Source organism: Echeneis naucrates, chromosome 8, assembly GCF_900963305.1.
Source record: "Echeneis naucrates chromosome 8, fEcheNa1.1, whole genome shotgun sequence".
Taxonomy (NCBI): domain Eukaryota; kingdom Metazoa; phylum Chordata; class Actinopteri; order Carangiformes; family Echeneidae; genus Echeneis; species Echeneis naucrates.
The window spans coordinates 9,074,078-9,088,381 of NC_042518.1; the positions used below are offsets into that span (position 1 = coordinate 9,074,078).

General features: G+C 46.6%; 1 protein-coding gene across 1 annotated transcript in view; it reads right to left on the reverse strand.

Moving 5' to 3' along the window:
* The window catches only part of bahcc1a (BAH domain and coiled-coil containing 1a), a 59,791-nt gene that overhangs the window by 12,815 nt on the left and 32,672 nt on the right, over positions 1-14,304 (reverse strand). Inside the window, exons 4-14 of the mRNA XM_029508222.1 lie at positions 10,198-10,323; positions 7,680-9,995; positions 7,135-7,249; positions 6,817-7,016; positions 6,514-6,672; positions 4,947-5,272; positions 4,374-4,719; positions 2,659-3,588; positions 1,215-1,384; positions 965-1,101; positions 638-751 (exon numbers count right to left, since the gene is read on the reverse strand). Coding sequence (XP_029364082.1) covers positions 638-751; positions 965-1,101; positions 1,215-1,384; positions 2,659-3,588; positions 4,374-4,719; positions 4,947-5,272; positions 6,514-6,672; positions 6,817-7,016; positions 7,135-7,249; positions 7,680-9,995; positions 10,198-10,323 — 4,939 coding nt within the window. The remainder of the gene's footprint in view (positions 1-637; positions 752-964; positions 1,102-1,214; positions 1,385-2,658; positions 3,589-4,373; positions 4,720-4,946; positions 5,273-6,513; positions 6,673-6,816; positions 7,017-7,134; positions 7,250-7,679; positions 9,996-10,197; positions 10,324-14,304) is intronic.

Consider the following 14,304-nt stretch of genomic DNA (forward strand, 5'->3'; position numbering starts at 1 on the left):
TCTTAAATATATCTTAATCATCTATTGTTCTCACTGTGTCCAACTAATTGTTTTTTACACGTGTTGTATGAATGCTCTAAATGTCAGCTAATCTCTGAGTGCCTGGACTGTCTGATCGTCACATTATCCTTTGGACCCCCAGTGACCCCGTGGGGCTGTAATGGCAGTGGTGTGTCACATTCCTGCTGCTGGGGCAGATTACAGGAGAATTCACAGTACTCTAATTACATTCTTTGCCTGTCATCTCCTTCCAGCCCTACACCCCCACCACCCCCTTTTTTTTTTCTTTTTTTTTTTTTCAAAACCCTGCCCAGCCAAGCCTGACATACAATACAGTAAAGCCACTGCGGTTTACAGTTTGCTAGTTTGAAAGCATATTAGAGCTAAGAACAGTTTTGTTGGAATGCAAATCTGCAATCAAGCGTACACCACATATTCTGTAACATACGTACAACCAGCACAAACTGACGCTTGTATTGATTACATCAAGCAGACTTCCTTGAATGGTTTAGTTTTATTCTCCCATTTCCTGTTTATGCCTACAAGAGGCAACATCTGTCTACCAGCGATACAGGAGGCTTTATCGGGCAAGACTGGACTATATCAAGCTAGTAAAGATGTGTTATCTGATACTCACTTGACTTTTCTTTGGACCTCAGATGAGGACACTGGACCTGTGCTGAGGGTGGGTTTCCTCTTCCTTGGCCTCCCCGGTCCCCTTCGCGCTGGGCTGCGAGATGTTTCCTCCTTCCTGCTTGCACGCGTAGTCATAAACACACAAGACAGACGGAGAGCAACTCCTGAGATACTGCACATATCGAAAACGTAAAGGTTGGCACAGCAAAAAACCCAGAAAGGAATCCTCCCTGAACAAGCAAAGGTGTTCAGATTTTGATTACTTAAAACCTTTCTTTGCAAAGAGTGGAGATAAGCTTGAGGTAAAGAAGGATGCGGTCATACTCACTGATGATCGTGCTTCCTCTGTAGTTTGGCCAGCTCCTTTTGCTTCTCTTTATAGCGACGCTGTAGTTCAGCCAACTTAACACGCATTGCAAGCTCTGGACCGTCCATTGTTTCCATGCTACCTTTCGCTGGGCATACCTGAAATTAACATGAGTGGTTATTTTCAACATTAAAAACACATACATTTCAAAAAGGCCCCTTCCATTGGTCGTCAAATTTTACATTCACAACAGCTAAAATTGAAACCTTACTGGTTCATTTCGAGGTGTCCAGCTGCATTTCCTACGTAAATTGAGGATCTTGCGGGCCGGGAAGTGTTGTTCTGAACCTGCACTGCTGCCTTCCTGGGAGCCCATCTCCAGCGCTCGGGCTGTGGCCAGGGTGGCAAGGCTTTGGAGGTCAAACATCAGCAACTCGTCTTCTGTCAAGGAACAAAATCAACAAAAACAAACAAACTTATTCCAAATTGCGGCAAACTCCTCTTGGTTTAAAAATACTACAACCGCACCTAAAACTCTTTAATTTGTCAAAAGAAACGTGTCAAAGTGAGGATGAAAGATAATAGTGTTTGGTGCATGTTAGTGGTTCATGTGCACATTTGACTTGCAATTGTGGTTTGTAATTTTAGCAGCAACCAACTCAGGAAGAAAGACATTGAGGGAAATTGGGCCTGTTTATCCAGCAGGGATTACAGCCAAGTTGTTGAGATGGAGAAACATGACATTTTTGTTCACAATGTGACACTGCCTTATGCCTTTACATGAATATATACATAAAAAATCTGTATTCTCTTCTCTTGTTTTAGTACTTGTTTTGGTAAAGGCTATTGTCGCAGCATGTGCCAAGTCCCTGAGCTGTCAACAGTATTGAATCACAGAGACAACATCACTGACTGCAGAATCAGTTGATGATACCTTTTTTTTTAAATAGAAGCTACTTTTGGGAGCAGTTAAATGCATTAGAATGCTGTGGTAAACATAAAGCATCCTTTTGCATGAATAAAAAAAACAAAAACAAAAAACATGGCATTTGAAAAACAAGGAAGCTTTTAAAGGCACTTTAAAACAATGGGGTCTAATTAGCCAGGCAATGCTCCAGGGTGCTAAAAAATTGACTGCTTTTGTGATTACACACTAACTTCCAGTACCATGTTGTGTTTGGGAAAGAGGAAAGCATATCCATGTGTCCCTTTTTCCTTTTTGTTAAAGTATGTGTGTACACAGTTAGGGTTTGTGCATTTGTACATATGTGTGGATCAAACGGCAGCAGGATGGAGAGACAGCGACACAGTTCCCAAAGGAAAGCTATGAGAGAGGGAACGAGCGAGAAAGGGGGATGTACACCCCTCTCTAGTAGTTCAGCCCTGTCCTCCTGCTTCTCCTACCTCTCCTGAGGCGGCTGTATCATTAGAACAGCCTTTTAGGAAATAAAAGTGCCTTTAACACACCAAAGAAGAGGAAAGAGAAATGGGCATGCAGACAGCTTCTCTGGGGATGTGTTAGAATCCACCAGAGGCTTTTGAGACCAACAGAAAGAGAGGAGTATCTGGAGGAGAACAGGCTAGGCCTAGGACTTTGTCTCAGTGGACACAGATGGAAAGGAGTGTGAACTATGAGAGAGAAGTGCGGAAGCTGCTGATATATTTCTGTGCGTATGTTAATGTGCGTGAGTAATGGAACACCCACTGTCCCTCACCCTGGCTTTTCCCACAGGTGCGCTTTTGTTGTCTCAGCTCCAAATCTGCCAGTTCACTCAGAAGCTCCATACCCTGGTGGGGGTTAGGCTGGGATGGAGTCGCTGATGGGGTGCTAAAAGGGAACAAGGGAAAAGGAGGAACGTCTGTACAGAAGGCAGCAGCAATCAGCAGCTCCAGACTCCAGTAACAGGGCACAAGAGGTTTTTGGGGCACAGCAACAGTCTGGCTTGGGCAGGGGGAGGAAGCTGAAGGAGGAGAAAGACACACAAAATCCACAGAGGCATCATCAGTGGTCATCTTGTTGTTGTGCTGCTGCATGCTGTCGTTTGCTCCCTCGGTGGCCAGGAACTGTGGCTCAGGGACTGCAGGGGAAGCTGGGTCAAGCTCAATGATGGTGGGCAACTCTGGCTCCTGCTCTACAGGCATGTTGACCTTTTGAGCACGCTCCACCTGGCTCCCCTCACCCACCACCTCATCATCCTCTTCCAAGGTGATGACAGCTTCTGGCCTCTCAGACTCCTCTGTTGAAAGGGGGACTGGACAGGAAGCTGCCTCGCACACTGGGCTCTCAGCAGGGGGGCAAACCAACACCTCTTCCTCAGCGGGCCCCGGTTCCTGACTCTCATCCTTCCCAGGCATATAGTTGGCTGCTAAATCCCCCTCCTCCCTCTGTTCCACAACTCTGTCAACCACTCTTTCCTCCTCCCCATGCGCCACTTCCTTGGATGGGAGTGGCTCTGGGAGGGGCCTGACCACTGCTTGGCATTCTAGCTCCTCCCCCAGGCTGGACAGAGACTGAGGAGCTTGCTCAGCAGGCTCCACTTGGACTGCTTCCAGATCGGCTGGCTCAGCCAGTCGAACATCATGAGGGGAGGGCCCACTTCTGTAGCCCATGGCAATAGCAGGGTAAGTGTATCCAGGAGGCAAGTCTAAGAAATAAATACAGATAATGGAATCATCAATTTTCAAAAACAGAATGATCTCATAATGGTGCTAAGTAACACCAGAGAGCATTACGTACAGAGAATTTTGCCAATCTAAAATCATATCAGGCCCACTCTGAACTTTATTCCCTTGCTGCCTTTGAAGCCATGAGGGGTGAAAAACAGGAAAAGGGGATGAAGTGACATTCTGCCTTGATCTCCCTGCAGTGAGGAGGGTAGAGGACCACATGCAACCTTGCGTTAGTGTTATTTGAAGTGGGCCAGCCTTTGGTTTATCAGAGCGCCTGACACAATTTGTCTTGCGCGCGGCAGCCGTTAGCTCGACATTAATGATGATGAAGAGAGTGTGGTGCCTGTGGGGGCGGCGGAGAGGTGAGGGCTGCTATTGAGGTGTTTCTTAGTCATTACTGAGGTAACTGTACTGGAAAGCCCCAGTTCAGCTGGCAGCCATTTTCTGCAGCTTTGAGCTGTTCAGTCAATCATGGGCTTGCCAACAAAGACACCCACACATATTACGACAACATGAAGAGGAAAAACAAACTATTAACAGCAGTGGCTTTTCGAATCATCATTGAGTATCATGCACAAGGTGCTACTATATCCTATAAAATCCCATAATTCCCTAATTTTTTCTTGCTGTGTTTGTCTCAAAATATTTGATTGGCAGGATCTTGATCTGATATTACCACTAGGGCTAATTCTTAAGACAAACTCTAACACACAGAAGGTCATTTGAAAACCTTTGTATCCAAATAGATGCTTTTGCTTACCAGGCTCCAGAGACTTTGGGTAATCCTGCGGGGGTTGTCCTTCTACTCTCTTGTCCTGCGATTCGCCCCCCTTGGGCACCTGGGGTGGGGTGGGGCTAATGGCAGGTGAGTGAGGGGCTGCTGCAGCAGGGCTGGGAGCTGGGCAAGGTGTCGAAGGAGTGCTTTTTGGATGGGGCCGTAATGACGGGGACTGGCAACAAGGGGACAAGTGAGCAGCACAGACTCCAGGGGGAGAGGTGCTCCTCTGAGGTGGGTTGTAAGAGTAGGGCTTAGCAGGCTTGGACGCTCTGGGTTCAGAAATGAGTTCCTCTAGCTCAACTGAGGGTTCGTTTGGCCTCTTCTGCATCTATGGCAGTAACAAAAAAGAAAATCGTATTTATTCAAACATTTGCCGAAGTGTTGAACAACTCCCAAAGAGCTAAAGCAAATGATTTTGAATGATAGCAAAAGTATTCTTTGAAAAAAGACCAGTTACTCTGCAGCCCAACAGACAATGCCTGTGAGAAATTCAATAGATAGATATATAGATAGATAGGCAGATAGATAGATATGGTGGTTGGCTGGTTGGATCACCTGTGCATTGTGAGTGGCTTGATGTTGCATGTCCATGCCATGCATAGATCTGTGCTGCTGCTGCGGCTGTTGCTGCTGCTGCGGCGGCGGCGGCTGCTGCTGCTGCTGCTGCTGCTGAGGTTGAGCCTGAGGTTGTGGTTGCTGTGACTGGTGGCTCTGGTGCTGATGTTGATGCTGATGTTGGAGCTGCTGATGCTGCTGGAGAGCGTACAGCTCCTGTTGCCGTAGAAACTGAGACCGGGAGTAAACAGCGGGATGTTGCATGTGGGAGGGTGGGCCCCGGGCACCATACACAGGGGGCCACAGCCCTGGCTGCTCTATCACATCTAATGAGAAAAAAAGCAGGAGGAATGTGATACCAGGGGGCCACCTTCAGAGCTAAAGGATATACACACCTTTCCTTTGGATTTATATACACTAAGACTATGCTGAACACACTGAAATACAGCACTGTTTTATCCATATCTCTCATTATCTACCTCCCACACAACTATTTCAAACATATGATCATTTAAAAACCATTGTATTCACATTTTAATGCAACGACATAGACAAATCGGGAAGGGGGGGAAAAAAGTTCACAGAACAACCGCTCCCCAGGCAACAGCAATCCCACACCCCCGCTCTGAACAGAAAGCTGTGTTTTACGAACTGCCCAGAGAAATTCACTGGAATGCTGTAAAAAAAAAAAGTCATGACAGTGATGAAATACAAACATATGATGGTCATTGGCTGATTAAAGGCCAAAATACTGGGTGAGAAATGGACATTTGTCTCACTGGACCATTCAGTGTAGGCTTTTCGAGGAAAAGTCCCACCTGCCTGGCCAAAGCCAAGGGAAGTCAGCCAAAGAGCCCAGCAGGAAGCATTGTTCCCATGTCTGAAACCTCTCTCATAATGTGACTTGAGGACAAATACAGCTTTTGCTCAGTGGTGTTCTATGGGGGAGATCCCACTTGGATATTAGTGGGCCCACACGCAAAACTATCACTTCTCGAATCCCTGTAGTTAATACCTTTCTTTCTCATTTAAAGTTGTTTGCAAAATGACTCACTCTTCCACCCCATTTTGCCCACACACTGCAAAAATCTTGTTCAGTGACATAAACTTGGATAAGTAAATGTTTCCTGTGGGAAAGCTTGTGTGGATGCACTTCCTTTCTCCACTGAAACTCCCGTGGAGCAAAGAGGAAAACGTACCATTGAAGATTGTGAGCTAATTAAATTTTGCTGCCTGCTCACTGAGTATGTGTCTATGAGGACTTCTAAGAAGTGATCTTCCCATACTCTCACACTTCCTCTTCCTCTGATGTGGTACTCGGTGTGTACGTGACCCTCTAAGGACATTATTTTTGCCAGGCCAAGCAGGTGCTGTCCAGGAAATAGCTGAATTGTTGACCAACACATTGTAAAAAAGATGGCAATATATTAAAAGTTATGGATTTAAGCTACATTTCTAAGTGCATGGCAGATTATGAGGTCAACTCTACATGGGCATGTTCAAGGTTGTGCATGCATATTGTGCTATAAATACTTAAAACAGAGGAGATATAAAGGTCATGGCATACCCAGGTGATGGGTCGCAGGATGGGCTGGAGGCTCAGTGGGCAGGACCACCAGCTGGGCTGAGGGGTCTTGAGGCAAAGGCAGGACTGGCTGCAGGGGGCCTGACATGGCTGCAGAGAAACCAGGGGGCAGATTCTGGTGCAGTGCTGTATGACCTATTCCTGCTTTTAGGAGAAAATCTCAGTTCAGATGATGTATTACAAAAAAAACAAAAACATGAACACCAGCAACAACAATAACAAACATTTTTTTTACAAATATATTTAGCATAATACCATTTTCCAGTAATTCTAATACTTTCTCACCATAAGAGTGTCCTGTCATCCAAAGGGATGGGCTTCCAGTTCTTGGCATCCAATGATGGTGAGCAGAATGTGCAGCGGGATCTCCTAATTGGCTAGACTGAAGAGAAGTCCCGCCTGGGACCATGAGATGAGAGGTGAGGTCACCGTGACAGCTGTTGGAGGGGTGGATCCTTGCAAATTCCACTCTTTCCTTATTATCCCTGACATCAGGATGACAACAATGAGGAGTAAAACAAATGAAAACCAGCACACAGGAAGTTTAAACTGGGCCATACTGATTTGAACTGAGTATTAAACAGTTGGTTCACAGTTGCCAACCTGATGTATGTATCTCTCTCTCTGTCCAAGCAAGTTAGACCTATCTGTTCCCCACTCATCCTCTTCCTCTCTTCCTCAGCGGTGGGATCTGAAGGATACATGGAGCGGGGCGGTCCTGTGAGACAAAATTTACCATTAGCTATCACTGTTCACTCTATTCCCAAATCCCTCACCATTTTTCAAAACATGATAAATAGTCACGAGAGAATTTGAGTGAATATGCTTATGCTCCGAATACAATTGTATCATGCTTCTCTAAATAATGCTCCCACATAATTTATTTTCATTTGGCCTGCTAAATTATGTGTTATTTTGGAGTCACTTTAGTAATACTGGCAGAATCTAGATTGTGATTCGTAATATTTTATTTTCTTGTCACTTCAATACTGTTCAGCGGACCCAGTATTTTTTTATATTTTTCAGTTTTTCATCCTTTTCTGGTTTCTTTCTTAAGAGCTGGGGCATTAACAGGTAACAACATTTTAAAGATACTAATTTCAGTTCCCAGCATCTCATTCATGACTCTGATGGCTTTGACTGCTTACCTTTCACAGAGGGATGCACCCTTCCCTGTCGACTGTTGGGATGACTGTCTGCTGAACGACAAGGTGGCTCCCTTTGTCTGGCCACTGCTACAGCAATTCCCACTGGTGGCTGCCGCACCTCACTTTCCCCATGACCTGCTTCCCCCATATCCCGACTCCGCCCACTGTAATCAGGACGCTCATTGTCATTGGCTGGACCCTTTCTGGAAGGTAGAGTCTGTTTGTTACCCTGCAGGGCGCAGCTCCCACCAGCAGGACCTGATTTGAGGCTTCCCAGGCCCCCAAAGGGGCTTTTCTGGGAGAGGAGCAGTGGCTGTTGCTGGTTGCTATACTTAAGTAAGCTTTTCATGGCACTGCTCTCCCCCTGGGATGGACCCTGGGTCTCAGGTTGCTGCTGTGGTTGCTGCTGTTGCTGACTGAGAGGGGGTGCAGGAGGAGGCTGGGGAGGCGGCAGGGTCATAGACGGCTGTTGCTGCTGCTGGGAATGTTGCCCACCGGTGCTCCCTAACTCCATGTAGGACTTCCTCTGCTCCTCCTCAGGTTGTGACATATGGTGAGGGGGTCTCATGGCCCAGGTTGGTACAGAGGGCTGCTGGTGGTGATGTTGCCCACCACTGCTGCTGTAACCATAAGGAGACATGTCAATCTTTCTTTTCAGCTCCTGACTGTTCCCCTGGTTCAACTCAGCTGGAGAAGGAGCATCCGGGCCAGGACGCCCATGTTGCTGGTGGCGTATCCTGGCTACTTTTTGACCGTCCCTCTGTAAGGAGCAGCTACCTCCTGGGGCGGTGCCATGGGCTGTTGCAGACCCACTATGTTGACCCATGCTTTTACTTCCCAGTGGGGAAGAATTAGATGGAGGTCCAGAATGGGAACAGTCTCTGTAAGGGGATGTATTTACAGAATGAGGGACAGAGTGTCCAGACTTGGGGCCCTGGGGTAAAGAGGATCTGAAAACATCCATGTCCACACCACTGTTGATACACTCAACGCTGCGTGAACGTACAACCTGGTGCTGCTGTTGGGAATGTGGAGGCTGTTGTTGTTGTTGTTGGGGAGGAGGAGGAAGCTGTGAGGGCTGAAGGTGTTGTTGGTGGGACTGCATCCAGTCTGGAGCTTTCTCTGACTTTCTGTACTGGTGTTGCTGCTGTTGTTGTTGTTGTTGTTGTTGTTGTTGTTGCTGTTTTCTGTGCCAACTGCTATGATGCCCACCAGCTCCATTTTTTTCTATTACCTTGTCCTTGGTATTGGTACCTCCTCCTCCACCGCCCACACCCTGACAGTCAGGGTTACCAAGCTGGAATGGCCCACTACTTTTGTCACCTAAATCTGCCACAGATGGCACATATGTAGGTGCTGTGACTTTAGCTTCTCGCCCCACATTGGCTGCCCCCCTCTCATGTGAAGCAGGGTTGGCTAGAGGAGCAGAGGGAGGTGGGCAGAAGAAGTCCGGGTGGTGGTGTGTATGATGGGAATGATGTGGGTGGTGTGGGTGGCTGGGGTGGAGTTGAAGGCAGTGGAAGCCCCCTGGGTGAGGATGTGTATGGGGGTGAGTGTGAGGGTGTGAATGGGGGTGTGCTCCCCCAGCAGCAGAACCCATGTGCAAGGGTGGGGGTACAGAATAGGACAGGGAATGGTGGAGTGGTGCCTGACCCCTCTCCAAACAGTCTGAAGGTTGTTCACTGATCCTCATCTCCCCACTTACCCCTTCCTTGGTACAGCGACTACTGCCGCTGGACCCCATATGTCTGCCCTGGTTGCTACCCCCTCCACCCATGGGACCAAGGGCTGTGCCCTCACCCCCACAGCTGGACATGGAAGCCTTGGCCCCAGCTCCAGCACCTGCATCTCCATTTTGCATTTTGCCATTGTGCAAACAGGCACTGAGGGGCTTGCCCATGCTCTGGGGGTGTTCCTTGCTGTACTCCATTGAGAGCGATGCCTTGTGCCTCTCTAGGGCCCGACTGTTGACCTCCTCCAGGGGCAGTGGGTGCTGTGGGTAGTGTGGGTGCTGTTGATGGGAGTGGGAATGGTGGTGGTGTGTAGGCTGGGGTGGCTGGTGGCTGTGATGCTGTTGCTGCCTCTCTTTCGACTCCTGTTTGCTATTGGACCTCTCCTTGTCCTTGACAGACACTCCTCCTCTCTCAACAGAGCCGTCTTTAAGACCCTTATGTAGACCTGTCCCCACCACTGAATCTCTGTCTCTGCTGCAGGACCCCTGAGAGTGGCCTGAACCTGCCCTGGACATTGGCGGCAGACTGTGATTGGCTGAGATGAGAGGAGGCTGGGATGGGAGACCTCGAAGATAGAAGTTCTCTAAGAAAGGAGGAAGGGCACGGCAGCGAAGACAAATACATTAGTCAAGGAAGGAAAAGGAAATGACAAAATTAGATTATTCAGTGTCCCTCAGCAGTTTTATATCAGTACCCCACATCAAATTACAATACACCATGTTGTGCAAATTGGATTTAAATTTCTTATTTCTGTCTGATTGAATATCAATCATCTCGTGCCTCACCTTTTTGGGTGTCATAGAAACGGTGCTGCCCATAGAGAACGCCGCTGTTGGCATGGTGATCCAAGTGGCTCATGGGAAGGAAAGTGTGGGCCAGACTCCCTGAGAATCGAGGATACCCTGGAGCTGCTAAAAACAGATAGCAGAGAGAGAGAGAACGAGAGAATTGATAAGACAGGACAATAACCACAGAGATGCAGTTATCCAGACTAGCACGGTATAATCCTTCCGGTCCGATGCAGCTGGTGGTGTTCATACGCAAATAAGTACTGGCTCTCCCTGTCATGTTTGCTTATTGCGCCTAAGTTTTGAATGTCAACAATACAAGACAAGCTTGGAGATTACTGCGGTGTATGAAATTTGCCTTTGAAACATATGGCTCCTTCTTTATATCTCCATGCGAACTGGCAGTCACACCTCTGTAGATCTGAATGGAGTGATGAAGACGGATTTGAAGGCTGTGTTTAAAATGAGGTGAGAGCTGGGTGGGTCACCTTTAGTGACTCGCATCAGGAGCAAAAGGTCATGTGGATGTTGGGAGTGTAAGCCAGCACACCTGGGCTTATTACATCAAGCCCATCTGGAGGACATTAATAGAAGTGCAGGAGAAAGAAAACATGGATGGAGATGACAGCCCATAACAATATTAGGATAAAGAAGTAGCATTACAATGACAACCCCCTTCACACTGGGTTTGAGTAAAGCCAACATCTAAGGAAATCAGAATGAAATGAATGAGCTGTTTTTACTAAAACTGAAATTCTTTGTCCACACAACAACATAAAAGAGATTTAATGAGTAAAATAATGAACTGAAGTTTATAAATAGGGCATTATGGTTCTGCAGTAAAATTATTCAGGACCAGCAATGCTATATAAATACAGTGAATATGCTCTTGTGAGTATTAGGTAATGTGATACAACTAATTATTATAACAAATTATGCCATTATTAAGCCATTCCCATCTACCCCATGCTAAAAATGGTATACAGCATACAAAAATAAACTACAAAGACATTCAGAGAGAAAAGTGAAACGGGAAAAATGAGAAATGAGAAAGAAAAACGTCTAACAACATATAGGCTTTCTGCATGTCAGAGAAAAAAAAATATGTGGGTTCTCCCTAAAATTAGATTTGTTTTCAGGAATAACAATGATATCCACAAATCAGCTCAGTGCATTTTGCAAAATCCTGTTGACAAACAAAAAGACATGGGTTAAGATTTATGAGATGAGAGGTCATGGGAAGATGAAAACTAACCTATATATATATATATATATATATATATACTCGTAGTGTGTGTACATATATATATATATATATATATATGTACACACACTACGAGTGAACCAGCCTCCGGAGAAATGTAAAGTTATTTTGCACTTCTTTGTAATCTGTGATCTGGGGCAGGCAGGTCATCTACTGTCAGGCAGGTTCTCATATAAATATCTCAGTGACCTCCAAGTCATCTACAGAAGTCCAGGTGCTTCACGTCTCCCGCTCCCTGCCTTTGCACCTGTTTGACCCACCAGCCTCACTTTCAAACACAACTCACAGATGGAGTGAAGGAAGGGGGGAGAGGAAAACATGCCTCTATGAGCTAAATGAAAGACAGGCGTATTTGTGTTGGCAAGCGCGCGACCTGATCCCGGAAAGCGCAGATGCTGTTCATTTGGCCTTGTGTGTGTGTGTGTGTGTGTGTGCGTCTGTATGTGCACACAGTGTGGCGGTTTTTACAGCAGCTCAGAGTGTTGAATGTCTCACTTTCTGCCAGTGGAACAATGGGCCGATGCTGTGAGCTGGCTCTGGGGAGGGAGGAGTGTTGTGGTGGGCTTAATGACCTCGTCTCAGAGCGGCCTCTGCATCCTCCCATCTTAATTAATGAAATGCACAGAGAGGGCAAACAGCCCAGCAATAACACAGGAGGTGCTGTTTTCTGAGGAGGGCAATGGGGCGATAATTACATACCCGCACTTTTTTCTCTTTTTCTTTCTGTCACCTATTTTTCTATCTCTCTTCCACCTCTTTTATTTTGTCTCCGTTTCTTTCTTTGCTGTCATGATTAATAAGCACACACATTTATGCCAATTCATCTACAGATGGAGGAGGCGGGAGGGGGGGGTCCTTTGTTTAAGCAAGACGTTTTTCTCTGGTTTTGGGAGGGAGAAAAGCACAGAGCTGTTTGGCAGTCTTTATCCAAGCTGGGAGAGGGGCTTTTTTTTTTTCTGAGGCAGCATGTTGTTTGTGAGCGTGACGATTGACAGCGTAATCCCTTTTCACAGCGTGGTCTGGCTGTGCCCGATAATGCCAGCCCGCTCAGTTTCAGCATGCCCTCCATTGGTGCGGCAAGAGGGGGACTGCTGGGCCCGGCAGAGCCCATTCAGCCATTAATCTAGCCAGGACAAGGGAAGCTGCTGCTTCTGCTGCTGCTGCTGCAGGCGACGTGAGCAGGGTCTTAGTACAGTCTGCTGACTGCACAGCGGCCTCACTCTCTTTCGCTCCCTCCACACTTTCACACTCACACACACGCATAAGCAAGTCAGCAGTGGAAAGTGAATGACAGAGAGGAGTTCACAGCGCATGCCCTCCTTTCCACGGGGTGGAGCAGGGGGGAAGAGGCAGAACAAACAGTGCTGCATCCCAGGGAGGGATTTCCACAAGTTCTGAAGGTATTTCTCACAGCATGGTGGGATGAGAGAAGCAGGGGACTGGATATAAAGCAGCACTTTGAGGCAGAGAATTCAATCTGCTGAACTGGAGGCAGACGACAGTGTACTTCATTAACATCCACTTTCTCCTCCCATCCATCCCCATCCCTGCTCTGAGGACACCAGTCCATACTCTCACTCATGAGGGGCTCTCACTTTTGCTAAAAGCCAAACTACAATAATGGCTGAATTGTATACAGTATCTGGGGAAATGACTATAACATTCGAGAGATAGAGAGATAGAAGGACAGAGATAGAGCATGGCAGAGGAGGACCAAGAGGAGAGGAGCAGGCTGAGCTGCCTGTCAAATCCTTTAATTGAGAAAAAGTGACAGAACCATCAGGACACAGGAAGGGAGGAGAAGAAGAGAGGAGACGAGGGATGTTTGGTGGAGGAGGGGCAGGGTGCTGTGGTGGATCTCTTCAGGTTTGACTAATTGAAAGGAAAGGATGCAGGCTGGCACAGGAGAGAGAGAGAAAGAGAGAGAAGAGAGAATGAAAGAAGCAGGAGTGTGTAAGAGAGGAGAGAGGGTGGGGGTGCAGCTTAAATCCCACAAAAGGAAACGCTAGCGACTGCTCACAGAGGGAAAGATGGACAAGTGAAGATAGGCTTGGAAAGGCGTATCAAACAGAAGTGGATTAGACAGGTGTGTGCAGGCAATTGTGTGTGTGCATGCATGTGTGTCTATCTGTGCGGTACGTGTGGACAGAGATATGAGAGTGTGATTGTTTTTGGCATAGCATAAGAAGTCATTTGGATCCCAGCCAGCTGGCCTCAGGCCTGTGAGAAGCCTCCAGGTTTTTTTTTTTTGTTTTTTTTTTTTGAGTAGCAGGAAGGCGGTTCTTACATTTATCATATTTTCTTATTTAGATTTTTCCATCCAGTTGATCCAGTGAGATTTCTTCAAATAGTTCCAAACATGAAAATCAATCTCTCAAAAGCTCACTGGGTCTAATCCGTTTTACCAGATTTAAAAAAAACAAAAAAAACAAAACATTTTTACATTACCTTTATTAAAACAATCAATACATTGCATCTGTCCTTGTTTTTTGTTCTGTTGTGGTTTATTGTTTTCTTTTTTGTCCCAGTCTTCCTAGAGCCACAATCGCACTGCCACTCCTATCTCTGCTGTTGTGACAGCGAGTCCACATCTCCCTTCATCAACTGAACAACACACAATCCCATGTGTGGTACACACAATGGCTGTTACTGTGTTTGACAATCAATCTGAGGAGGGAATCTAGATGAGAAAAGCTCTTTTAATCCAGACTACCCTCTGACATCATGAAAGTCTCTAATGGTTTAGTGTTTGGCACCACTGCACTACAAATACCTCAGTATTTGTAAGGCAGTGTACTGTAGACTTTCCTTTTCCCAGCACAATAAATCTTAAAACAAAA